The 26985-nt window shown below is 35.5% G+C and overlaps 4 protein-coding genes and 1 non-coding gene across 5 annotated transcripts; 3 read left to right on the top strand and 2 right to left on the bottom strand.

Moving 5' to 3' along the window:
• The first annotated feature begins 515 nt into the window (after positions 1 to 515).
• On the top strand, positions 516 to 4256 carry LOC111447882 (ras-related protein RABE1c-like). Its single transcript, XM_023087250.1, has 9 exons — positions 516 to 659; positions 771 to 887; positions 1512 to 1584; positions 1937 to 2037; positions 2481 to 2546; positions 3035 to 3132; positions 3344 to 3406; positions 3501 to 3593; positions 3710 to 4256. Exons 2-9 carry the CDS (start codon positions 815 to 817, stop codon positions 3791 to 3793), a joined length of 651 nt encoding a protein of 216 aa, XP_022943018.1. The 5' UTR covers positions 516 to 659; positions 771 to 814; the 3' UTR covers positions 3794 to 4256.
• Positions 4257 to 4477: 221 nt separating this feature from the next.
• On the bottom strand, positions 4478 to 8953 carry LOC111447802 (protein INVOLVED IN DE NOVO 2-like). The gene is made up of 8 exons (XM_023087149.1): positions 8592 to 8953; positions 7188 to 8128; positions 6865 to 7046; positions 6223 to 6312; positions 5841 to 6128; positions 5500 to 5721; positions 4969 to 5212; positions 4478 to 4805 (listed from the first exon to the last, which is right to left on the bottom strand). Exons 2-7 carry the CDS (start codon positions 8107 to 8109, stop codon positions 4988 to 4990), a joined length of 1929 nt encoding a protein of 642 aa, XP_022942917.1. The 5' UTR covers positions 8110 to 8128; positions 8592 to 8953; the 3' UTR covers positions 4478 to 4805; positions 4969 to 4987.
• Positions 8954 to 9590: 637 nt separating this feature from the next.
• On the top strand, positions 9591 to 16903 carry LOC111447654 (AP3-complex subunit beta-A-like). Its single transcript, XM_023086928.1, has 11 exons — positions 9591 to 9997; positions 10159 to 10235; positions 10462 to 10711; positions 10931 to 11557; positions 12072 to 12245; positions 12499 to 12625; positions 12713 to 12819; positions 13723 to 13923; positions 14167 to 15137; positions 15275 to 15544; positions 16409 to 16903. The coding sequence occupies exons 1-11, from the start codon at positions 9782 to 9784 to the stop codon at positions 16782 to 16784; spliced, it is 3396 nt and encodes a 1131-aa protein (XP_022942696.1). The 5' UTR covers positions 9591 to 9781; the 3' UTR covers positions 16785 to 16903.
• Positions 16904 to 17883: 980 nt separating this feature from the next.
• LOC111448059 lies at positions 17884 to 18015 on the top strand. The gene has a single exon (XR_002711358.1). It is a non-coding gene; the product is annotated as a small nucleolar RNA snoR143 (small nucleolar RNA).
• Positions 18016 to 20068: 2053 nt separating this feature from the next.
• Positions 20069 to 22596, bottom strand: LOC111447550 (expansin-A4-like). The gene is made up of 3 exons (XM_023086781.1): positions 22388 to 22596; positions 21544 to 21862; positions 20069 to 20752 (listed from the first exon to the last, which is right to left on the bottom strand). Exons 1-3 carry the CDS (start codon positions 22530 to 22532, stop codon positions 20443 to 20445), a joined length of 774 nt encoding a protein of 257 aa, XP_022942549.1. The 5' UTR covers positions 22533 to 22596; the 3' UTR covers positions 20069 to 20442.
• Between the last annotated feature and the right edge of the window lie 4389 nt (positions 22597 to 26985).

Here is a 26985-nt window from a genome sequence, read left to right as displayed (position 1 = left end):
TAATTTCTTTGGGTTTAAATAATTTCCTTTGTAATTTATATTTTCTTTCATTTTAGTTCTTTTACTCTCAAATATTTAAATTAACAAAATTAGATCTGGTTTGGTTGTAATATTTTCTATAACTTTTTTATAAAATTTAAAAATATATTCACATCATATATTTTTCTTTAAAAATTATTATTATATAATTAATTTAACTAAAATGAACTTTAAAACGGCGCAGATACCAATTTTAAGTTTTATTAGAAGTATATAAATTAAATTTAAAAGGTAAGATAAAATTAAATAATGTTTTAAAAAAAAAAACAGCACAAACTAAAAGTTTGTTATGGGTAAATTCATTTTTTTTTCAGTGAATGAAAGTGCTTATATTTTGTTTGTTTCTTGTTGTCACTAAATTAATGAAAATAAACAAATAAATAAATAATCAACAAAGCAATTATCTAGTGTAGTAGAGTACAGGATAAGAAACAGTGAGCCCATTTCGTAAAAGCAAAAGCGCTTTCGTATACACGCGTCTTGCCGCAATCGATCGGTCCTAATCGGCCAATCTCCGCGCGAAATTATAGTATCTGTTTTCATTTCTCTCCCTCCCTCTTCTTTCTCTCTCTTCCCTCTCCCCGTTCGATGTCGCCGACGATCTGCTAAGCTTCGTCAAGGTAATCTCCTTCTCTGTCTTCTGTTTTCTCCTCTCTGTGTTCGATCTTTTGACAGAGTTGTCGTTTCATTTCATAGAGGAAGTCATTTTTTGTGTTTGTCCCTTTTTCCAGGTCGCAGAAGGGAATCGAATTTCGTTGAAGGATACTGGAAACCGATGGCTGCACCACCGGCAAGGGCTCGTGCTGATTACGATTACCTCATTAAGCTTTTGCTTATTGGCGATAGCGGTATGTTTCCAACCCTTGGTTTTTTGTTTTTTGAGTTTTGAATTCTTTTTATGTTTGGGTGTCGAGGAAGTGATGGGAATGAAAATGGGTGGTGCTGTTAGAGATCTGATGGAACGGGTTATGTGTAGCGTGGTGTGGATTTGTTTGCATCAACATGATTTCGGGTTTTCTCGTTTTGGTGAGACTAAATTTATTGCATGTTCTCAGTTTGTGTTTGGACCTTTTGATTTGAAAATGGTTGCCTCTCGTCGATCTCTCCCTCTATTTGGGACTCTTTTTGGGCTCAAGTTTGGCATTCTCGACATGCTGTGTTTTATATTTCATGTTCTGGTGGTATGCGCCATGGTTCTGTGTGCAACAACGTCGTAAGACCTGGTAAAAGGGACCGTGATCTTTTGACGCCCAACGGAGAGAACAGTTTATTTCTCAATTTAAGAAGGCTGGCCGTTGGGATTACTTTTCGAGAACATTACTTTAATTATTGAGTGTTATGCTTAAATGTCTTTTGGAATCGAGGTGAAATTATTGAGTGTTATGCTTAAATGGGCGTCAGATTTGTGAGCCTAACCATTTTGCATTTTAATAGCCTTCTTGTAAGCTTTTTCCATTTCGATTATTTTGCAGGTGTGGGAAAGAGTTGTCTGCTTCTGCGTTTTTCTGATGGTTCTTTCACAACCAGTTTTATCACCACAATTGGGTTTGTAGCCTGTGTTCCCTTGAAGCTTGCATGTTGAAACGTCTTAGTGCTGTATCAATTTGAAAACATTCATAAAGTTTAGCAATGTTCATAGATTTGTAGTTGGGATTATTAGCTGAAATGAGGGACAAGAGTGGTTTGGAAGGATTGTCAGTTTATCAGATAGCTGGTTTTGACATTTTCATGTACTGGTGTGTATGATATTAATAGTTCTGCCCGAAAAACTCTATATGTTTTCTAAGTACGTGCATTGTTTCATTTTTTTTTTCTCAATGAAAGTATAGAATTTCAGTTTAAAAAAATGTAGTTTGGAACGTTTCTTTAATCTCAGATAATATGCATCTTATGGCAGTATTGATTTTAAGATACGAACCATTGAGCTTGATGGGAAGAGAATCAAATTGCAAATCTGGGATACAGCTGGTCAGGAACGTTTCCGGACTATCACAACAGGTATGTATCTAATATTTGGTTTTATTTCTTCTATGTACTGTACTAGAACAGATGCTTCCTCTATGAAAGACGGGCATCTAACTGTATGATCAAAATGTTTTGGAATAAAGCTTGAAGGTAACGGCTAGAAATTTAAATATACATATAGTTCTATTCATTTAGGTATGTTAGCTTATGATGTTTATTTTGACATCAACCGTTCAATTCTTTCAATTTAGTAATGAAAAAGATTAGAATTGAATATCAAGGTCGAACGTGAGAATAAGTGCTTCTAATTGTTGTCATGTGGTTTGTTGAGAGAAGCGGTGGTGAAGTAACTTTCTTCTCCAACTCCCTAAAACAATTTTTTATTCCGATGGCAGTGAAGTGAAGACTTTATCATGTCACTAATTTTGATGATTGTAGTTTGAATCTTTGGTGTAATTTTGTTTGTCACCCTGTAGCTTACTATCGAGGAGCCATGGGAATTTTGCTGGTTTATGATGTCACTGACGAGTCATCTTTCAACAGTGAGTTATTTCATTGCCTATTTATGATTAGTTGATTTGCATTAGCTCTGCTCATCTTTTATATATAATGTCAAATGTTTGACCTTGATGGGCTTATTGTTCATTCTATCTACCGTTTCATTCAAGATTTTTCTAACTTGTGAAATTAGTTTATATGACCATTAATTTTCATCAAGGTGGGAAAGCTCTACTCTTAAGAGCTTTAGTTAGGGGAATGAGTGGGTCGAATATTTTTTTGTCCCTGATGTCAAATTAGCCTATAGTTTAAGAAAAATGATTCTTTGAACTAAAATAACCAGCCACCAAATGGATCAAAATTGGAATGAACTAACCACAACTGACGACTATTAAAACCGAACCAACCAACTGGTTGGATATTTTGAGGTGTTTTTGGCTTTTTGGGTTTGAGTCGTACCCTTATGGTCTCTAATCATTTCTACTGTTTTCTTATTTCCATCCATTACGAAGTTTATTCTTTTCTTATTCAGACATTAGGAATTGGATTCGCAATATTGAACAGCATGCATCTGATAATGTGAACAAGATACTGGTAGGAAATAAGGCTGATATGGATGAAAGTAAAAGGGTAAGCATATTATATTGCTCAATTGCCCTCAACCTTTATATTTCTTATTGCTTGGCACCAAAGAATTACAGGTTCAAGAATTTAGAATGCAACTCCACTTTAAAGCTCATACTTAGCTTCAAATGTCACAAAATAGGAGTTAGTTTTAATATTTCGAGTTGATTTTGTCCTGTGTTTACCTTGTGTGTGTCTTTCTTTTATTTTGTCGCAGGCTGTGCCTACTTCTAAGGGTCAAGCTCTTGCTGATGAATATGGAATCAAATTCTTTGAAACCGTAAGTTAGAAATGATTCAAGATCGCATAAAGTTGGAATCTTTGTAGGACCTATTTATTTGTACTTAGTTCTTGCATTTTAACATAATCCGCAGAGTGCAAAGACAAACATGAATGTCGAGGAGGTTTTCTTTTCAATTGCCAGGGACATTAAGCAAAGGCTTTCAGACACTGATTCGAAGTCAGAGGTATTTACTTCGTTGTCTTCAATCCTGGATTGCTTTGAATTTTCTTTAGCCTTGTAGGAAGAAATTGCTGTCACTAATAAAATCCTTAACGTGGATGAGATCTGTTTGTAATCCAGCCTCAAACAATCAAAATAAACAAGCCAGACGCAGGTGGGGGCGATGGTCAAGCCGCTCAAAAGTCAACTTGCTGTGGCTCGTAAAATGGTAGTAGAAGATCAAACCAATTGAAAGAGCGAAAACGCTCTTCATTTCGTGGTGGTGCCTTCTGGGAACAAAATCAAAGCCTCTGGTGAGACTACTGTGGTGGGGCTTTTGTTCATCCATGCTTATGTGTTTGATTGTTTCTTTTTGTTCCTCTACATTGGCAGAAGACAGTCTGATTTTCCATTTTCTTATTTTTTTTTATATATTGGAGGTTGGGATTTAGGACTCTTCTATTATTTTACGTTACGTGTTGTTGGTGTAGATAGATAATCAAGATTCTTGAAGCATTTTCTTTCTTTAGGAGCAGGGAAGAATGATGGTCTCAGCTGCATCAGTTGCTCTGTAATTGGGATTATAAGACCCTTTCTTAACGCCCAACTCTAATTGGAATTATTGAATGTTGTTAACTCTTGGACGATGCTAAATCCATGCAATTAATTTCCTTGGCTTGTTGGATTATTTTGTGATTTTATTTTTTTATTCCTTAGATCATGCATATTATACTCAGGTCTCTGTGATGGTTTAGTAACACTTCTAGTTTTTTCATTAATGAAATTGAGAAAGAAATTGAAAGATCATTTTTTTAGTATGCATATTGATTTCTTGTGGCCTATGATTTTTGTCTTCAATTTGAGGGCAAGCTATTCTTAAAGATGCTCAGGACTTAGATTATTGGAAGATAAATAAGATAGAAAGAAACATTCGGTATCTAGACTGGACGTCACGTGACATGCAGGTTATCGGAGACGATAAAGTATGATAGGTTTATCTTCAAACAAATTAAATAGTAAGATGGGTAAATGATAATAGATAAGCAAGTCAGCAGTATCTGAATCTTCATAATCTGGAAATAATTGGTACGAAGGAAAGGAATGACTGACTTGAAAACATGCACTGACATAACGTAATGGTTCACATTCCATCTCCTGGTGATACTTCATCTAAAGTGTAGAACATTGTTGCGCTTTGTTTCAAGACAATGATATGTTGGTTTGATCATCATGGCAGCTGCAGCAGTTCAACAAATCAAATGTTATTGACAAAATGATCAAATCAACAGACGAGCAAGTTACTTTAAGAAGATTCAAGCTCAAGCTCTAATCTGAATTTTTGTTCTTATTTCCAGTCAAAAAGCCAGAAAGGTTTATCAACCACAACAACGAATACCAACCTTCGGGGAGTTCCCTTTTCTAGTTGCTTCTTTTCAACTTGTTCAGTAAGAATTTCACTCCCTCTCGCAACGTTGCTTTCCTGTCCTCTTGGTAGTTCCATAGCTCCGAAACTATATACCTTCCACTTGGATTATATTCATTTATCTCCCTTAAAGCTGCTGTCACAGCCTTGAACACTTCCTCCCCCCACTCATTTTTCAGATCTTGCAGTTTCTCATCTCCATCATCCAAAACTTCAATTTCCTAAATCATCATCATAAGAGTTAAATATAAATATCTAAAGGGCCTTCAGGTAACAAAAACTTATGTAGCTCGAGAATGCCTCTAAAATTCAAAAGAGTATCGAATCGTCCCAGTGAGCCAAAAATAAAAATACAAACTCAAGAATGTTTACAAACAAGAAACAATTTAGTAATGGGACAAGAAACTTGAAGTGCTTAAACATAATCTCATTTTCTAAAGACAAAAAATGCCAACATTTCTTAGTTGCAAGAAGCTAAACTGATGAAAGAAGGTAGCAAAAGAATCACCTTTCCTTCTTCATTATCCCGTCCTTCTTCCTTAATTACTTTGAAAGGATGCCAATCTGGGTCCTTGAGATATTCTGCCCACAATGAGCACAACTCTGAAGCTCTTTCATCTGCTTCATCCTCATTATATCTTTTCTTCGCTGCTTCATGGAATGGTTTTGTATCTAGTTCACCCATTCTCTTAACACGCAAGTGGGAACGACCAGGCAAATCTTTAAAAGCCTAAGAAATGAGAGAATTAAACAGTGTGAGGAGTTTGTTTTAGACTAGAACAAAATCTTGAATTTTTTATCTTGTTTAAATGACTAAGAAAGTTATTTGCAATAAGAAAATATTCTTACATTCACTATCTCCTTACGGGCTTCTTGGAGTTCGTCGTTACTCTTACGCTGCTTTACTATCAATGTTTGGTTAAGTTCATCAAGAGCTTCAAGATCTCCTTCCTTTTCACTCAAACTTTTTAGTATTGTCTCTGCCTTCTGGAGGACTTCCACATCCTCATCATCTCCCATGTGCTTCATAATATTCAACGACCCACGTAGACGCTCAATTTCCAGCTCTAATGCTTGCTTGGTATCCAGTTGCTTTTCCAGTCGGATTATTCTATTATGGAGGTCCTCCTTTTGTTTCTGAATCATTAGAAATCACAAATAAGTACACCCTGCTCTCAAGATTTGATAAAGAAATATTTGGATAATTAATCAAGCACATGTGCCAACAAACCTTCTGATCATCTGCAAGCTTCATAAAATCTTCATCAGCCTTCTGTTGCTCTAATTCAGCCAATTGAAGAGAACTATTTCTCACCTCATACTGACAGTAAAAAAAGAATATAAATCAAATGAACCTAAACTTTACGTTGTTTGTGTCTGATTCATAAATTTGTGATTTCTGAGTAAGCATGTAGCACAAGAGGAGGACATTAGATGCCTAAAAGCATATGACCCAAGAGATTTGCAAACTTATGGCCAAGAATCAGTAAACTGACCTACCGAATTTCAAACTCCATGCAATACAAATCCAACTCGTGAGCCAAATGCCTTTTATAGGTCGAATGGGTGAAGAAATAAGTACGAGCAAGGAAGTAGAAACATTTCCACGATTTGCCAAGATTTAGACGCAACACATCTCAAAATGCTAAGACTATAGTGTGCAACAAAGATTATGCCTTACAACATTGTTTGTGATTGAAAACAATTCTTAAAAAATAAACTTGCAAACAATAAAGGAAAAAGGTGACGAGTATTGATCTTTTTTTTAAAATATGCTGTTTTGAAACCCAAAGTTCAGGTGCAGTAGAATGCAACTTATCTTTTCGTAATTTCTGCATCTCTTAATTCCTGGGAAAGAAAAAAAAAAGTGTACCTTCTCAATCTCTTCAGCCAGATACTTGCTCTCATTTTCGTTCTGTGCTTCACGCTTCTCCAGTTCTCTTCCTCTTAACTCGAACTCTTTTTTCTGAGATTCTAGTTGCAACTTTAGTTTTTCATGATCACTGAAGATCTTCTTAAGGTGATCCCTTGCACCCAATTGGATTTTTTTTATCTCTGTAGATGTGACAAACGTTATATGAATTTATCGATACAACATGAAAGTCCATGAAAGAAAAAGTAATCTGCAATGACATGGAACAGATTTCCTGGTTTTGAAGTGCAAGAAAGAAAATTTTCAAGCTCTATATAAGAAACCTTCGTTATAAGCTTGAAGTAATTTATCTCTCTCCACCATCAAATTGTTAAGAGTGGTGGCAGTTTCACTACATCTTTCCTCCATCTCTCTCAAATGTTTGTTCTTGAGCTCGATGATACTTGTAAGATTTGACACAAGTCTATCCTGCTTCCGTGCTTCCTCCTCAATAATTTCAGATACGGTCTTCAGGTCTCCAATCTTGCGCAAATGTTCCCCGATTATATTACTCGAGTTGTAATCATCAGCACGAGCAACCCAGGCATAAACTCCTAGTTTCTCAGTACCATTAGCCAGCCAATCCTTTTTTCCATGGTGATCTGCCTCATAAGCCCTCTCAAAAGAAATAGCATTATGCAAACCGGGCCAATCTTTATTAAATTCCACGATAGCACAACCGGAGTGACCCCGGTAATTCCACAAGGGAGTAACTCTTGTGGGATTAAATCCTCTTTCTTTCAACTCATCCCTAAACTTTGATCCACTTTCTCCCACATATCGCCCATCATCTGTACGCCTAGTTGGAAGGTTTACCACAATTCCTCTCCATGGCCACACAAACTTTTCATCATGATCGCAATCCATAACAGGATCATTATTGCTTGCAGGTTTTGATGGACCAACAGCATCAGCTAGATCTTTTTCCAAATATTTCACTAAAGCTAAATGATTAGCTTTCTCTTTGGCACTCCGTTTATTTGAAGGGCTGTTGCCTACCCCAGAAGCATGCTGCAGGAGATCCTTATATAAGAAATCCCTCTTTCTTTTTCTCGAGCAGTAGGGGCAAGTAAATGTCTCATGCGAGAGTTTTACAATGCGTTCTCCATTTTTAAGTTCTTGATAGGACTTGCTCTCCCGCTCATCCAATTCAGATTCACTGATATCAGTGTCCACATCAGAATCGTCAGATGAGGAACTTCCCATAAAACTAGATGTAGAGCACCTAGAGAAGAATACCTCAAGTTAGATTCATATTTATATGTACTTGATGCTTTACAGATTATAGCATTCAAGTGTCCAGCACCAACCCCTAACCCAACGAAAGCCATCCTGAAACCCATAGATAAGTAAAGAAATCTAACAAACAGCTGCTCAAAAATCCGTAGCTCCTTAACTAAGCATACACTTCCACATGAAAGGAGGAAAAGAAAACCCATGAATGACATCTAAACATGAACAGTAGAGCCCGATCAGTCAAAAAGAACAAGAACGATGAATTCCAAGCTAAATGTCAAACATCGGAGTACACAAGAACCGCAAGGCCTCAGCTCAAAAGAGAAATGCAATGTAGTTGAATTCATGCAACAGAACCAAAATCATGCATGAAATGATCCAGATAAATCTGGACTACCTCAATTCAAACGGAAAAGAACACCGGTAAGAAGCAAAAACACAACATAGATCACCTGACAAGAATCGCAGAATCCAAAGGCGTCTGATGAGAGAAAGGGGAAGTGAATTCGCGAATTGAGAGGAAATCAAAGACTCAGGGTTGGAGTGAGGACCGAGTCTGTTCTCGACAATGGAAAAGTGAGTCGCCGTGGAAATGCGAGAAAGTCGAATTGGGGCCTGCGCTGGGTACGCTCGCTAAGGCTCAGACCAAAATCTGACGAAAATCGTAGCGCGTGTGAGCGCGTTGATGGAATCATTAGAGGCTCAAGCACTCCGAAAGCGTTAATCTCCATGGCTGAAGCTTGTGAGCTTCACCAACAAATTTAGCTTATTGACTTCTGAGCCTCCCCAAATGGCGGCGAGCCATGCTTAGGATTTGGCGCCTCCCAATATTATGCAATTTAATAATTTCAATAATTCTCTCTTAATTACTGCTTAAATATTTCTCCACATTATCTATATTCTATCAAAATGTTGGATTTCATATATTGGATATTTCTCAAATTAAATAATTTTTTTCAAAAATATTTTTTATAAATAAATTTATAACTCAACTAATTAAAATATCTATTTTAAAAATTTATATTCGTAGTTTTAATCTAATACAAATAAAATAAATAAATATATACTTACACAAAAATAAGTGTATCTTATTAATTACCTTTCATAAACGCTACATAATTTTTTAATTATAAAAATATATATCACCGGATATTGTCATCTCGAAATTTTAAAACACATTTAGAGGCAGACACACTCTTATAAGGGATATTTCGCTCCTCTCTCCAATCAATTTCATAATCTACCTCTTGGACCCAGTATCCTTGCTTGTACAGCTCGATGTCTAACCTTGACCATAACACCATTTGTAACCGTTCAACTCCATTATTATTGGATATTTCTATTTAAGAAATTTATAGATATTTTTATTTATTAATTCAGCGCAATCAGAAATTTGTAATATATTTATAAATAATATTAATGATTTTTTATTTTAATAAAAAAAGAAAATATCAGCTGGCCTCCGTCGTTCTCTCCGACAAACACAGCGAAATGGCGCGGCAATAGAATCCGTTCTTCGATCCATCCAATCTGACCGGGATTAACTGCCATCGCCGGCTAGAATTTCAATCGAGCTTCGTGATATTGAATAAGTTTTTCTTCACGAACCTTACAATTCAGAAGCTGGAATTCGAATCTAGAAATGTTCACTCAATTTGGATCAACCTCCGATACACTGAGTAAAGCTTCGACCATGATGTTTCGGATCGGCACAGACGCTCACCTCTACGACGATCCCGAGGATGTCAACATCGCTCCCTTACTCGACAGCAAGTTTGACTCCGAGAAATGCGAGGCACTCAAACGCTTACTCGCTCTCATTGCTCAGGGTTTTGATGTGTCCAACTTTTTTCCTCAGGTTATGTTTCATGAAATACCAAGTTTATTTATATAATTTCCTATAATGGTTAATTGTATTCAATCTCAATTGCTGGAAATTCGGTGTCAGTGAATTCACTGAGCTGTGGAGGTCTTAGTGGTTGTGTGTTCTGAATGCTTTTAGTTGAAATGGAACTTCAGGTTGTCAAGAATGTTGCATCTCAGACATTGGAGGTGAAGAAGCTGGCTTACTTGTTCCTGTTGCATTATGCTGAAAAGTATGGTATTTTCGCATTTTAGTTTCTGAATCATAATTAGCTCTCTTTGTTATGTCATCTAAGTAATGGTTGCATTGTGGTCGATCTTGGCTTATAATGCTATCATCTTAGCATCGTCGTACGGGCTAAGTTCGCTCATCGTGAGCTGCTCTTGAGTTCTGATTTGTAATGCTTAAGGTGTGACAATTTATGTTACATTTACAGTAAGTTATGTTTTGCACTTTAGGCATCCAAATGAAGCGTTGCTGTCTATCAATTGTTTCCAGAAGGATTTAGGGGATACAAATCCTCTTGTGAGGGCATGGGCATTGCGGACAATGGCAGGAATTCGTCTGCATGACATTGCACCTCTTGCTCTTGTGGCAGTGAGGAAATGTGCCAGGGACCCGTCTGTGTATGTCAGAAAATGTGCAGCCAATGCTCTTCCAAAGCTTCATGATTTGCACCTTGAAGAAAATGCCTCGGCTATTAAAGAGGTTTGCTTGATTCTTGTCTTGACTTGACAACGTGCCGTTATTAGATCATGGATGCTTATTGGTGGAAGGTCAAATAGATGGGGAAGTGTATATTATGTTTAGTCCGTTGTCTGATTCTTTGCTCACTCAACTCGTATTCAGTATTCTCATTCCACAGAAGGTTGTTATTTTTGCTGTGTGCTACTGTACTTGAATTAAGTTTGGCATGCTTTCTTGCAGATTGTACTGATACTGTTAAGTGATTCCTCCCCTGGTGTCATTGGTGCTGCTGCTGCTGCATTTGCTTCTATCTGTCCAAATGATCTGACTTTGATTGGAAGAAATTATCGAAGGTTATGTGAGGTCTTACCTGATGTTGAGGAATGGGGTCAAGTAATCTTGATTGGAGTCCTTCTGCGCTATGTTGTGGCAAGTATTGGGCTTGTTAGAGAATCCATTATGCATTCTCTGCATACTGTAGATGATTCAAGTTCAGAAAAGAATGGCGTTGCAAATAATTTTACATCAGCCAAAGAAGATAGTGAGATGAATGGTTTTTGTGATACTGCGTTAACAAATATGATATCCAGATGTTATACTGAAGGTCCAGATGAATATTTATCACGATTAAGTTATTCGAACAAAGTTTTTCCGAAATTGGATGATGGACATTTTGTGTCTAGTAAGGAGAATGATGATATCAGGATCTTATTGCAGTGTACATCACCTTTGTTATGGAGTAACAATAGTGCAGTGGTTCTTGCTGCTGCTGGCGTACACTGGATTATGTCTCCAAGGGAAAACATAAAAAGAATTGTCAAACCATTAGTGTTTCTACTCAGATCATGTGATGCTGCAAAATATGTGGTATTTTTCTTATTTTATTACATTATTTACCATATCTTATATTTCATTTGGAGACAACACATTATAAATGGTTTCCTTTCCTAATAAGGTTTATATTAATAGATTCACTTAGAGAAGCTTGGACAATCCTTCAATAAATGAGATAGATATGTTATGTTTTGTGGTTTAGAGTCATGATTTTCATTTGGAATTATTATAAAGTTAAAAGTTTAAATAAGCTAGGGAGAAAGTTGAAATTTTGTGATGATGGTTCCAGGGGAAATCATTTTCATTTCAATTTGTCATGCTGAAAGGGATTTTAAAAGGTAGATGAACATCAGCAATATATCGAGATCTATGAAAATCAGAAATCGAAAATATCAAATTATGATACAATTTACATACAGTTCAATTAATCAAGGCCATTTTTTTCAAATCCAATTTCGTTTCTGTGTGTGTTATTTATTTTGCGTTTTTTTATCATCCAGTAGTTTTCTGTTTTTAGATTGTAAGAAATCTCAATTGACTTCCACAGGTTCTCTGCAATATTCAAGTGTTTGCTAAGGCAATGCCTTATCTCTTTGCTCCTCACTATGAAGACTTTTTCATCTGTTCTTCTGATTCATATCAAGTAAAAGCATTGAAGCTTGAGATTCTTTCATCCATTGCTACCGATTCATCTGTTTTATCAATTTTTAATGAGTTTCAGGTAGCATTCTGTATTCCCCCTTGTTTTCCCACTGTTTTCTTTTGTTTTTTGTTATGTGGAGTGAGAAAGTTGGGTGAGCGGAGATGATATGGAGTGATAGCTCCTTTTGAATTAGTAATCATCATTTTTCATGTTTCTGCTTCCTCATAAATGAACCTAAATAAACTTTAGTTGACTCTATTGCATACTATTTTCTTGGTTGCATTAGACTCCAGGTCTTATATGCTTACTTAGTTTTCCTTGTTTTTTCTAGGATTACATTAGAAACCCAAACAGAAGATTTGCAGCTGATACGGTTGCTGCAATTGGCTTATGTGCCGGGCGTCTCCCAAAAATAGCCAACACGTGTTTGAATTGGCTATTGTCTTTAGTAAGAAAGGGTGTGTGATTTGTGCTTGCAAAGTATTCCTTTAAGGAGTTTTTTTTTTTTTTTTTTTCCTTTCCAACTCGAAAATTAAAAATTGCAGAAACATCGGCTTGTGACAATGAAACGGATGAAGAGGCAGCTGTACTGACTCAGGCAATCACATCCATCAAGTTTATTATAAAGGAAGATCCAGCTAGCCACGAGAAGGCATTATTATCTACCTCTTTTCATCTATAACCTTTACACATCCCTGTCTAGAGTTTAATCTTTAGTAGCTATCCCATCTCATGCTATGAACTTAAATTGTTGAGCTTAAGCAGCATTTAATTTTTATATAAAGGTTTTCATTTGTATAGTTTCTTCTTAATAGCAATATCCATGATAGTGACATGCTGATATTTCTATTTTATTTTTTCTTTTTGGTTTTAAGTGTTACTTTGTTGTATTGCTCCCATACACTAGTCTATTGATTATCATCATATGTTTGGCTGGTTCTTCATTTCGTTGAGTTTATAATCTGATAGTGATTCTAGATGTATGATTTAATATTTAATTCATCTTTTCAAGAATAATGGCTTGATTAAACATTTTCTATGTGTCTTTTCACTTTGATGAGTTTTAATCCCTTGTTGGTTGCATAAGGCAGTTAGACTAGCTTCTACTTTTCTCGACTCTCATTTATCTGAAAAATATTATCAATTGACGTATTATTTATAATTTAGCCCCAAAATTTTGTGGTTCATGTTAAATTCAGTTACATCCTTGGTCACGCAAGTGTTAACTCTTTTAGGTTAGAAATATCACTCTGTGGTGTTTCTTCCTTGCACCAGTCTATTCATTATTGTTGACACATTTATATTAAATGATTGAATATATCATTGCTCTTTGCATGAATGTTAGATTGGAAAATTTATTCAATTTGCATGTGGATGAGCTTGAAATCCCTGTTCATTGTTTCAAGCATGTAGATGCACTTCAAACTTTTCTCAAGTATCTATTTCCTATCTCTCAACTGTTTGGTTCAGCCGCAATGCATATTTACCTTCCTTAAAAATGCTTAATATATTGTTTAAAATCTGGTTTTCAAGTACTTCTTTACACAATTTACAGGTTATTATTCAGTTGATTCGTGGTTTAGATTCAGTCAAGGTTCCTGCAGCCCGTTCCATGATTATTTGGATGGTAGGGGAGCATAGCACCTTAGGGGATATTATTCCTAGGATGTTGGTTGTCGTTGCCAAGTATCTTGCAAGGTCGTTTATTTCAGAAGCATTGGAAACGAAGTTTCAGATACTGAATGCAATGGTTAAGGTATTTTAAGAAACTGCATTTGGCAATTGCAGATCTTTGGGTTCGATTATTTTATTCTCGAGTTTACAGATATTTTAATTAGTCACTCTTAACATTTTGAGTTCAATTAATTCAAGGTTTATTTGAGAATAAGATGTATGAAAATGTTAGATAAATATTTTTGATCTACTGTTAATAATTCGTCATAACTAGTTAATACTGTTTACTCAATATCTTTTTAAACTCATTCTGCTTTTGCTGTAGGTCTTATTGCGAGCAAAGGGGGAAGATATGCTAACATTTAAAGTAATTTTAGGCTATATTCTTGAAGTGGGAAAATGTGATTTGAATTATGACCTTCGTGACCGAGCTGTCTTTATTCAGAAGCTCCTGTCATCTCATTTGGATATTGAAGCTCCTGAAGAGAGTCTATCTAAGCCTAGGGATCAGTCTTTGGAACTTGCGGAGCGCATTTTTGGAGGACAGCTAAAAGCAATACAACCCGAACCTATCAATTACCGCTTTTATCTTCCAGGATCTCTTTCACAAATAGTTTTTCATGCTGCTCCTGGTTATGAACCTCTTCCAAAACCATGCACTTTGGGTGAAGCTGCAAGTGCATCAGGTGATGGAGCAGCTGAGAGTGGTTCATACGAGACGGATAATGCAGAGTCATCGTCTGGAACCTTTGACGAGGAGAGTGCTTCTGATTACAATTCTCAGCATTCTTCCAGTGGTTCTAGTAGTAGAGATGAAAGCTATGGGGCAAAAAATCAACAAGAAAATGATGATGCTGATCCTCTAATTGAACTTTCTGATCATGAAAATTCTCATAAAATGCAGAATGGAGCCTCTCCCTCTGGTTCTACAGAGTTGGATGAATTGATGTCAAAGAATGCCCTAGAATCATGGTTGAATGAACAGCCAAATGTAGCAAGTCTAAGTACCTCTGAGAAGCCTGAAGATCGAAGATCCTTTGCTAGAATATCTATAGGTGATCTTGGGAAACATGTAACACGTAAAAGCTATCCACTCCTGGATCCTGCTAAAGGAAATGGCTTGAAGGTGGAATACTCATTTTCGTCACAGACTTCAAGCATATCTCCTCTTCATGTTTGTATAGAAGCATCTTTCAAGAACTGTTCTACTGAGCCCATGACTGAAATTATGTTGGCTCATGAGGAATCGGGCAAAGTTGTAGATTCAAAAGACGAAGTTGCAGTCGGAACTGAGAGGTGAGATTTAGTTGGGCATGGATGGATTTAGGCGTTTCGTAGGGCGTACATGTATACCTTATAGTAGTAGTGAGGCTCTTAATTCTTTTAGCTTCCTATTTAGCGGCTAACTTCTTTTAATTTGGTTGATTCTGCAGCTCCTCTCCATCTAATAACAGTGTAACGCCACCAGTTTCCATGGAAAACATTTCATCTCTGGGACCGGATCATACGATCGATAGAGTTCTTGAGGTTCAGTTCAGTCATCACCTCTTGCCTATGAAGTTAAATTTGTACTGCAATGGCAGGAAGCATCCTGTTAATCTACACCCCGACATTGGATATTTTGTGAGACCACTTCCTATGGACATCGAAGCCTTCACAGCTAAGGAGTCTCAGCTACCGGGAATGTTTGAATACATGAGGAGGTTAGTAGATCCCTACCGCCTTTCATTCACCATAAGCAACAGAATATTTGTATATTTTTATGCTCTACGATTATTTCCCTGTGTTCTTAAACTTCATGCAACTTTGATGCCCACCTCAGAGATTTTTACTCCCGATTAGATGTGGACAAAAGAACTTGTAGGTCGCCTTTTTTTATTATTTATAATTTTTAGTTATAAGTTATAGTTGACCTTTCATGTTCAAATTTCTGTAAAAATGTGAGATCCCACATCGATTGGGGAGGAGAACGAAACACCTTTTATAAGGGTGTGGAAACCTCTCCCTAGTAGACGCATTTTAAAAACCTTGAGGGGAAGCCTGTAAGGGAAAACCCAAAAAGGACAATATCTACTAGCGGTGGGTTTCGGCCATTACAAATGGTATCAGAGCCAGACACTGGGCGATGTGTCAGTGAGGAGGCTGAGCCCCGAAGGGGGTGGACACGAGGCGGTGTGCCAACAAGGACGCTAGGCCCCGAAGGGAGGTAGATTGGGGGTCCCAGATCGATTGGAGAAGGAAACAAGTGTCAGCGAGGATGCTGGCCCCAAAAGGGGTGGATTGTGAGATCCTGTATCGGTTGGGGAGGAGAACGAACCACCCTTTATAAGGTCGTGGAAGCCTCTCCCTAGTAGACGCATTTTAAAAATCTTGAGGGAAAGCCCAAAGAGAACAATATCTCCTTGCGGTGGGCTTAGGCCGTTACAAAAAATGTTTCCGAACTTTAAAAAGTGTCTAATAGTCTTTTGAACAGTCAATTTTGTATGTAATATGGCTCTAACATATTCAAGAGAACAAAAACTGCCACATCTTTGGTGTTCTAACTCTGGTTGTTTTGGGTTCATCAGATGCACATTCACTGACCACCTTGGGAAGCTTAACGATGAAAAGAACGACAGTCCAATAGAAGAAGATAAATTCCTTCTCATCTGCAAGAGCTTAGCATTGAAGATGCTCAGCAATGCAAACCTTTTTCTAGTAACCATGGAACTCCCTGTGGCTAACTTTCTCGACGACGCAACCGGTCTGTGCCTACGATTCAGCGCAGAGCTTCTGAGCAACTCGATCCCCTGCTTGATTTCGCTGACTATCGAAGGAAAATGCTCAGAACCTCTACACGTAACTGTGAAGGTCAATTGTGAAGAAACTGTATTTGGGTTGAATTTGTTGAACAGGATAGTGAACTTCTTGGGGAACCCCTCTGTTCCCAGCAGTAAACGGTAACAGCTCAGTGATTTGTTAACCAAAACTTGTGGATGTTTCAATGTTGTTTTTTAGAAAGAAAAATGTTAGCTGTCAAGTATCATCATGTCTTTATTTATTTGTATATTTTTATTACTGTATTTATTTTATATTAAAATTTTAATTTTATCAAATTGAGTATCTTTGAATTGCTTGGATTCTTATTATTTCAATATATTTATAAAAAAAAATGGTTTAATTAAAAATATAGATAATTTTAAAATATTTTTCTATACGACTAAAATAATTTATTCTCTTGTTTTTTTTAAAAAAAAATTTGAATGTGAAATAATTTATTAAAAAAAAAAAAGTTTTATGGGAAAATAAGGTATGTTTTATTTATTCATTTTTTGGCCATTTAAATTTAATTTGAAATAACCGTAGGGATGAAAAAAAAATAAAATAAAATAAAAGAATCTGGACCTTGTCGTCCGGTCGTCCCGTTAAAATTTGAACGAGTCCAATCCATGTGGTTCGACATGTCGTCAAATTATACGTGCCTCAAGAGAGAGGGAAACCCTAGCACTTGAATTTAAGCCCAAAAGTCTCCTATTTAAGATCAGTTTTGCCGCTTCTCTGTACTCGTCTCGTTTTCCCCTCTCGTAATCGCAATTTCTTCGAATTGCTTGCCCTAATCGGCCGAGATTCGAGTTCACAGCTCTCTGTTTTTTCTCAAATGTGGGCTATGATTAGAAAGAGAGAGGCTCGAGTGGGATTTGAATCGAAAACCCTGTTCGATTTTTACAAGAAAAGCGATCGATGGAGGAGTAGATTGATTTAAGGTGCCGCCGTCTTCCTATGGCGGCTTTGGTATCTTCTATCTTCTGTATAGCTTCCTTTGCATCTGTTTTCTTGCGATTTTCTGAATTAGGGTTTTCTCTCACAGTGACGGGTTCTTTTAAATTTCTATACACTTGATATGAGCCCCAAGCATTATCTGATTGGCATGTTTCTGTTTGATGATTTTCATTCGTTGGCATTCGTTGTGTTGTTTGTGAGGAAACGAGCTTTTCTTTGTGGGTTTTCTCATAGAACAATGGATGCTATAAAGAAAGCCTGATCGCTCTCTCTCTTGATTTTCTCGGAAAAGTAAAATTTTCCGGAAAAGAAGGTGTTTGGGCGATCAGGCAGCGGCCAGACAACCGTAGGAATGGTATCCACAGATGATGGGTTTAATTTATCCCATTTTGTCTACTGATTCCATCTCATATTTCTCTTCCTCGATCTTCTTTTTTTTTCTTTTCTTCCATGTTTGGTTTAACAATTCTTTCAAAATGCCTAAATCGGAAGGATCATCTTGGCTGAGTTTGACAAAAACTTAGGTGATTGTAATATATTTAGGAAGTAAAGTGACGGGAACGAAGGAAATTGAAATGTTTATTGATTAAATGATGTTTTCAGCAATATGGTTCAGAAGTTAATGGGATTTCCAAATTATCGAGTTCTAAAACAATGCTTCTAAGAGAGTGAATGATATTGGAAATGCAGCTAAACGTTGGGTAAAACTTGAAAAAGTTCCGTCAAACAACTAAATACAAACAAAGCTTCACAAATTTGGAAGCAGACCCATTCATGAAAAGGAAGGATAATACAACCTGCAAGTCATGTGATGTTTGACTCCCTCTTCTAGTTAAACAAATTGTCTTATGGATTAGGATATAAGTTCTCTGACAACACTACGAAGTTTATGGATTAGGAAGCTTATTGGTATGATATTCTGGATTAAGTGAGTTAAGCTCACTTCGATCTAAACCTTCAACAACAAATGGGGTATACAATTGATTTAAGCCCTTTACCCACACAATCGGGAGAACATAAATCCTGTCTCCATTTTAAAGGGGATTTACAGATGGGTACTGTTGGGGCTTGCAAATAGTTTTGCAAGTAAAGAAGAGATGTCAAATACATATAAGAGTGATTTTTAAGATATGAAATAATGGTTGGGAGAGATAGAGGAATAGCGTGTGTTGTTGTAGTAAGTGTTCTATCGTTCCAAATCTGTGTCCAATTTTGAGGGCATTAGACCTTACTGATTTTAAATAGAAATTATGAGCAGTTTCAAACACTTTTGGTTCTTGAGCGATGAAAAATTAGAACTACTTTATTTCCTCGTTTGTATTGATTAAATTACACGTAGATTTATGGCCAACTGTAAATTATCATTCATAGGTTGCCACATGAATTTCAATTTTTGCACAACAAAATATAATAATAATACTTTGTCTATTTACAAATAATTATAATATATTTTGAAGTTATTAAATAGTCATTTATGTAGATTGTTTGGTATTAAGATCAGGAGAAAAAAAATGTTTTTGATGGTAACTTCTTTTGTTTCCTTGCTTGATTTTTATTCAAGTAATTTGAGCGTATGATTTCTATCATTTGATTGCATATATTCTCATTGAGTTGAATGAATTAGATTAGTTTTGTTAAGTTTGTGATTGCCTTAGAGCTAAAATACATATGGACATGATTGAAAGTTTTGCAATATGTTTGAAAGAAGATCAACAAAATCTATAATTCATGAAGCACAAAATCAGAATCATGTCAATAAGTATTCATTTGGGATAGTTTTTCAAGTAAATTTGGATGAAATTCATGGATTCATAAAATAAAGGTTCACTCAAGAGTCCATGAAATACATGTTTGAATTGTCAAAAGTTAAGAAATGACCATGTTGTTGAAGATGTGGAAACCAAGACCAGCAAAGATAGTGTGCACTATATGATTCTCCATGTCCATTGGAGGTGAAAAGTGAGAATATAAAAAGAGAAAAAGAGAGATATTTGGCACATGTATGTACAGAGATTAAAGAGATGAGGTTTTATTGAGGAGAATATGTACACAAACCTGAAACTGAAGACTTGTTAATGGGAGCACTTATTCCATTAAATTGTTACGCACAGACGGGACATCAAATGATTTCAAGTATGGTTGTGTTATAAAAGACCTTTCACAGAGAGTTACAATTTTTCAATTGAGCTGTTGCAACATTTTAGGTATGTATTCTAGGGTTAATTTATAGATTTAAAGTTCGGAGGGTTGTTGGATGGAATCCTCTCGAGTTTCATATCATTTTAAAAGGTAATATTACTTTAATTGACTTTTTTGTATTGGTTAAATTGCCCATAGATTTATGGGTAAGTGCAAAAGTTTTAACCATTTATGGGTGTGGTTACTGCATTAATTTCAAATGTTGTATATTTGATAATATATTTTTGGAAGTTGTCGAGTTTATCTTGTAAGGAGGCAGAGTGGGTTAACAGGAATAATTTCATGTCAGCTGTCTAAATATATAAGGACATTTATAGTAATAAGCAAAGCTGCGGGCTGTAGTAATAAGCAGCCACTTTCAGCCATTCTTCTCATTACAACAAACAAAGTAAAAGAAATACACCTCCTTCCCCCATGAGATACACAACATGCATTCACACACTCCCACCTCCCAAGTCAAAAAGTTTCCCCCTACCATTAAAATCCCCTAAACTCCGCGCTCACTTTTCTCTCATTTTTTCTCGCACTTTCTCTTCCCTCTAAGGAAACCCTTTACCCCCACCCATATTTGATTGAAGCAAAAAGCAAAAAGCTAAGCAAGTTGTTGAAGAAAAAAAAAAGAGCGGGAAGGGTTTCAAAATTTTCAGACCCTGAAATTCTTGCCGGTGAAGGTCTGGCCAAACTGCCAATTGGAAGGGACGATGTTCCACGAAGTGGTGGTGCGACGGTCACTGGATGTAACCCTGAACGACAGTGACTGACCTACCAAAACGGCGTTTGATTGCCAGTTTTGACCCCAGTTTCGGCTCATGCTCATCCACTCTGTTTTGCTGCCTTTCACGCTCGCCTTCACGATGTCTCCTGCGCCTGCCACGTTTGTGATCAGTACCAAGTTGAAGTACCGGAAGCCGTTGATTGTGAACCTAATTCCTCCCTGTTTCCGGCATGGCACCCTGTGGAGTTCATAAACAGTAATAATTAATCTCAACGATTTTGTTTCCGGCATGGCAACCTAATTACTCACATTCCTGATTTATTTTAAACAAGAATGAATGCCTTCACGAGGTAACAACCGAAAAGCAAATTGATTAGAAAGTTGATGAACAATGTATAGAAACTATAATAACTTCAAGAGTAGCAGATCAATGGCAGAAGGGCATTGGAAATCGACAAAGAATAACTTCTTCAATAAAAATGTAAAAGCAGGAGGGGATGGGGTTGATCTAAAGACAAAATGGGTAATTTACTCCGTGAAACTGCCCATTTCAGTCAGTGGCAGAGATTCGGACTGGTTGTGGAGGATTCGAACTGATTGTGGAGCCATAAACTAATGCCATCTATAATTTACTCATTGAAACTGCTGCGTCTAAAATTTATATGATCTTAATAATGACTGTTAAATTAAAAAAATGAGTTCTATAATTTGTCTATGGCATGTTCGAGGGTGCCATCGCGTCCAATAATTTCTCCTTTAAGAGAGGCACGAGGATGATGAAGTCATGAAACAGAGCCAGGATAACTAGGTCTAAGATTCCACGGAAAAAGTAATACTCTGTACCCGATTTTCCAACTTCACTGTGAAGTACCAAAATACAGTACAGTGAAAATCAGACGGTCGAGATTACTCCAGTTCATTCACAGATCTCGATTACTCACGCGGTTTGGCAAATATCTGGCTCGTTTTCTAGTTTAATAAAGTGACGGCGTTATCTACTGAAAAGAAAAGAGAGTTCTTCTTTTTTACCTTCGAAAAGAGACTGGAACGATTCCGGCTCTGTACTCGGCGATCTTGAGGAACATAGGCATTGCGAGGTCGAAATGAGGACGGGGAGGGTTGCACCAGCCTCCATTGTCGCTCGGAAGAGCGTAGTTAGGAGGGCAAAAGTTTGTGGCGGTGATGAAAATCGACGGACTGCCGGCATGGCACCACTGCGGATCGTTAGCGCACTTGAGCTCGAAGCAAGCTCCGCAGCTTAAACCGTTGTTGAACAAAGCAGTGCTCAACGCCGCGGTATTCACGCCATAACCTTGGCTGTACAAGTTTCCGTAACCACAAGCACCACCTGAATCAATCAAACGCACAATTCTTTCTCAAATCAATTCAACCGATCGTCCTAAACTAGGTTTTCCAGAGAAAAATTCGACGAAAAAAGCAACACGACAATTGAACCAAATACACACAATACTCCCGAGATCAATTGAAGTTATCATAAGTAACGAGGCTTCCAGAGAGAAAATTCGAGAAGAAGCAAGCACAACATTAGAATCGAACACAAACAACACTCTCTCAGTTAATTCAAATGATCCTTCACAACTAGGTTTCTAACAGAAAGTCCGATCGAGAAAGAGCAAACACAGCATCATTCGATCAAAATCACACACAATTTCCTCTCAGGAAAATCAAACGATAATTCACAACTAGGTTGAATGAAACGCAGACAATTCTCTGACAATCAAGTCAAACGATCAAAAATAGAATTACAACTACCTAGAATTTTCAGAGACAGTCGAACCGAAACAAAAGGCGATACAATGCGTGATAATTCCAGACTAAAAACCGTGAAAAAAAAAAAAAACAAAGAGCATACCCATGGTTCCAGAGGCATCACTGCCGCCATAAAAAGTAGCATGAGCGCTCTGCCACTGGCCGCCAGAGTAAACTCCAGGGATCCTAGCGTCGACAGAGAGCAGGGAGATAATAATGGCGAGAAGAGAAATAGGAATAGCAGCCATTGTTAGAACCGCAAATGAAGCGAAGAATTTGAATGTGAATGTGAAGATTGAGATGAATGGGGGATTGGTATTTATGGAGGGAAACAGAGGAAAAAGAAAAAATTAATTAAAAAACAAAAAAAAAAAAGTTTATTTGGAGGAGACGAAATAATCACCCTTAATTAATGGTGTTTGGTCTCTCCGCGCTCCGATTACTCTCCATAATTAATTTAATTCACTTTCTCTTTTTCTTCTTAATTTTTTTTCTATACAATTATTATTACGTCATAAATATTTCAAAATTCACCCAATCAAACAAAATCTCAGAAATTAATATTATTATATTAATTTACTTTACAAAATAAACTTTACTTATATGTGAATTTTATCCTTTCATTGTTCTAAATTTGGAAAATAAGAGTCATTACCATTTGTATTGTAGAGTCATTATTTTTTTTTTGTAATTATTTAAAAAATACATTAATAATTAAAATTTTCCACTGATTTTTTTCAGATAAATATTAAAATTACAATAACTACAATTATAAACATAACTCAATTCTAATTATTTTTTCGAAAAAATGATATTTAAGAAATCAAATAGAGGGCTGATAATACTTTTGAAATGGCTTTTATAATTTTTTTTTTTTTAATGTATGAATTGACATTAATACCCTCGCCGTTCTATAAGAAACAAATGGATTTTCGGTGGACGGGAAGGGCAAAAGTGGATCCCAACTCATAACAAAACGATTTTAGATAGAAACCGGTTTTGCTTGATTCACAAGTCCTCTTATTCTCCATTTTGGAATCCAATGGGAGATGAATAATCCCCTACAGCACTACAATCATGGGATCGGATTTTCACGTGATTCATTTAGAGCCGTTGGATGCATATTAAAATGTCTTAATTCAATCATTAGTAAATCTAGTTTTTATTTTATTTTTCTTAATTAATTAATGCTTTTACTATTTTTTTTTTTTAATAAATTTTATGAATAATTAAACTAGCAAATTTTAATTTATTTTACTCAAATTTATTTATTTTTCAAAATTATTTTAAAATGTTAGTCAAAAGTTACAATCTCCTTTAAAAAAGAATAGATAATATAAAAGTTGACCAACATTTCAAAATGTTTAATTTCTTTAGGGAAAAAAATAAAATCAAATTTAATTTTTAATAATTATAATTTTCTGAAACTTAGAAATAATTATTGATTTTTTCTTTTTACGGTAAAACATAATAAAAGTCTTTTTATTTTCGCACCAAAAAATGAATTATATATAATTATGTATATATTTTCAATGCTCGAAGAGAATGGGCGGGTCCCACATACCCCGCATTTATCGGTCCACGTATTACGCCGTGCATTAGCCGTACGTTAAAACCAAAATTATCCATCCACTTTGAGATAAATTAACCTTATTTTTCTTGTCGTATTAATATATTTATCAGAAATGTTTCGTTTTTTTCTCCGAAAAATGTCCTGCTCTCTAACCGATATCAAATCTTACAATCACCTCTTTGAGAGCTCACATCCTCCCTGACTCATTACCATTTTTAACTGTTCAAGCCCACTGCTAGCAAATATTATACACTTTGACTCATTACGTATCAACGTCAGCCTAACAATTTTAAAATGAGTCTACCAAGGAGAGATTCTAACATTTTCAAAAGCTGAATTAATTTTGTATTTACACTTACTTATCAATTACTTTTTACTGATGAAATTATCTCGTACCCATTAGTTTTGGAATTTTAGCCTATGGTGTAGGTATTAATATATGAATTAGTGTAATAAATAGCAAGAAGTGTATACTTTTTATCCAAAATGGAACTTTTGACTAAGACCAAAAAAACGTGTTCATATGAAGTTTTCTTCTCTATTCCGTTCGAATTAATAAACTTTTGAAAATAAATATATAAATAATCTTATCTCTTTCTTTAATTTCTTGGGTGTAGGGCAGATAGATATGAAACCATAATCGTCTACCAATATTAAGATTCAAACTATCGAAAGTTCGTAATTCTAAAAAAAAAGACATAAATGACTAAATAGAGATTGAAGTCAATATTTTTATGGACGAAATGGAAATTGACTCAGAACTCAAAGTCCAAAAACGTTCCATTTTTCGTCTTTTCTTAATCTTAAGCTGAGATCATTCCGTTCGCAGTGCATAAAAATAAAATAAAAAAAAGCATTTCCACAACAATTAAATCACAACAAAATAAAGTTACGATTTTTAAGAAGGGCAGCAATTAGGGCATTGGGTTAGGCAACTTTATATCATTTATTAAGATCATCTCTCTCTTTATTTTTATTATTATTTTTTTTTAATTCGAAGATAATGATGAAATTAACTTTATAAATAAAGGAAAAAATGTGATTAGATTTGGCTACGTCATCAAATAAATTAAGCCCCTTATTGCATATGGTTCAACAACTTCATACCAAACTGCCAACCCCTCACATAGGATCCTCCCGAGTTCCGGGAGATAAATACAGACATTTATTCAGCTCAATTCGATAATAATTTAATAAATAAAATATCAATGATCTCGTTTTTTTTTTTTTGCAATATTTTTAATATATTGATCAAACTTAAATTTGTGTAAACTTAAAATTATTGAAATGAATGGGACGAGCCATTATTAAATTGAATGGAGGGTAGAAATTACGACAAAATATCATAATAGTTGATACTCGTATATGAGATCGAGGACCAAAAAGATATGTGGTATATATGAGTTGGTTGGAGTGAAGTTTAATGGAGTTTGTATGAGAAATATATATAATGATTTTGGGTTTGTCCTTCAGATTCAAAAAATGTATGAATGTGTGGAGCTTTACGCAACCCACACACACACAAGAACACCACAATTCCAAGTTTCCAATGCAAGCAAACTTTGCTATCATTTTCTTCCATTTGCTTCCTCCTTTCCCACATTCTTTGTCCCTTTTCTCCGTATCAAAATCTTTTTTGGTTCCTAATGTTTGATTCCATCCAAGAAATTAACGAGAGCCCGTTTGAGGATAATATTAACTTCTTTTTTTTTTCTACAAAATAAAATAATAGAAAATTCGAAAACAAAATGAAAAATAAGATTTTATTTATATGATCCATTATGAAGATAGGAATTATGGTGAATAATTTGGGTAAAAATTAGGGTAGAAATCATTAGGTTTGGGGATTGGAATTGCTTGATGGAGACTATAACGGCCAAGCATCAAACACTCTTAACTACCCTCCAATATCTTCAAACATTCAATAAAATCCCCAAAAAATGCATCATTCTCTTCCCTTACCTCATGCTTTCTTCGATCACAAGTCAAATTTCACCCATCCATCCATTCATTCTTTTTCTTTTTTTCTCCTTTAATTTGGAAAGTACGTTCTATTAGTCGATATTATCTTTTTTTGGCCCATTATGTGTCGTCGGCATCGCCAGTAAATATTATCCGCTTTGATTTGTTACGTATTGTCGTTAACCTCGCAATTTTAAAACAAAATAATGTTTCATTCTTCCCTCCAACCAACGTGGGATCTCATAATCCACCTCCCTTTAGAAGCCCAGCCCTCGCATGCACACCACTCAATGTTTGGCTATGATACAATTTGTAATACTCCAAGTCTACTACGGGCAAATATTGTCTATTTTTTTCCATTAAAACGCGTCTGCTAGGGAGAAACTTCCACACCCTTATAAGAAATGTTTTATTTCCCTGTCCAACCGATATGGGTTCTTAAAAATAAAAAAAAAAAACTAGAGAGAAAAAGAATATTAACATTCTTAGATTTAGCGATGAAAGCTAAGCTCAATTGTTTTTTTTTAGAGTCATAATCGCGCACACATATATATAAGAGAGCGAGTTAACCTAGAATTCTCGGTTTTTCTAGACCTTAACCAATTGAGCTATTAAATTTAAAAGTTAATTTCGGATGTGGTTGATTAAATATATTAAAATTTAAAAGTGTAAGTGAGATTAAAAGCAAGATTAAGGACTTAATTCCAAGGAGTTGCCCTCAAATCACTCTATCATAATGCTTGATGAGTGGAGGGTCTCCCCTTTTGATAATAAACTGTGTTGTTATTATTATTATTATTAATTATATGTTTTTACTCATGGTTAATAATTTTTAATTCTGAATTATATAAATAATTTTATAAATCTAACCATTTCAATTATTCTTTAAAAAAAAGAGACCAATTTCTTTAGCCATATTCATCCTTAAGTTTATAAGAAATAATTAAAATAATAATTTAGTCCTCTTTAATTTATTCGTTATCTCACATACCACGTGCTTGTGTCTTAACTTTTTTTTAAATATAATAATAATAATAATAATAAATTGGGCCTTTTAAGTTACTGAAAAATGATTTTGAAGGCTTGGGCCTACCCAACATGTTTCTTTTGGATCCGGTATCCACTAAAAATGAAAATGCCTCTTTTTTTTTTTTTTTTTTTTTTAA

The sequence above is a fragment of the Cucurbita moschata genome, unplaced genomic scaffold, assembly GCF_002738365.1.
Source record: "Cucurbita moschata cultivar Rifu unplaced genomic scaffold, Cmos_1.0 Cmo_Scf00009, whole genome shotgun sequence".
In the NCBI taxonomy this organism is placed as follows: Eukaryota; Viridiplantae; Streptophyta; class Magnoliopsida; order Cucurbitales; family Cucurbitaceae; genus Cucurbita; species Cucurbita moschata.
Note: the sequence above shows the minus strand (reverse complement) of the source record. Positions and strands in the feature narration are given on the sequence as shown.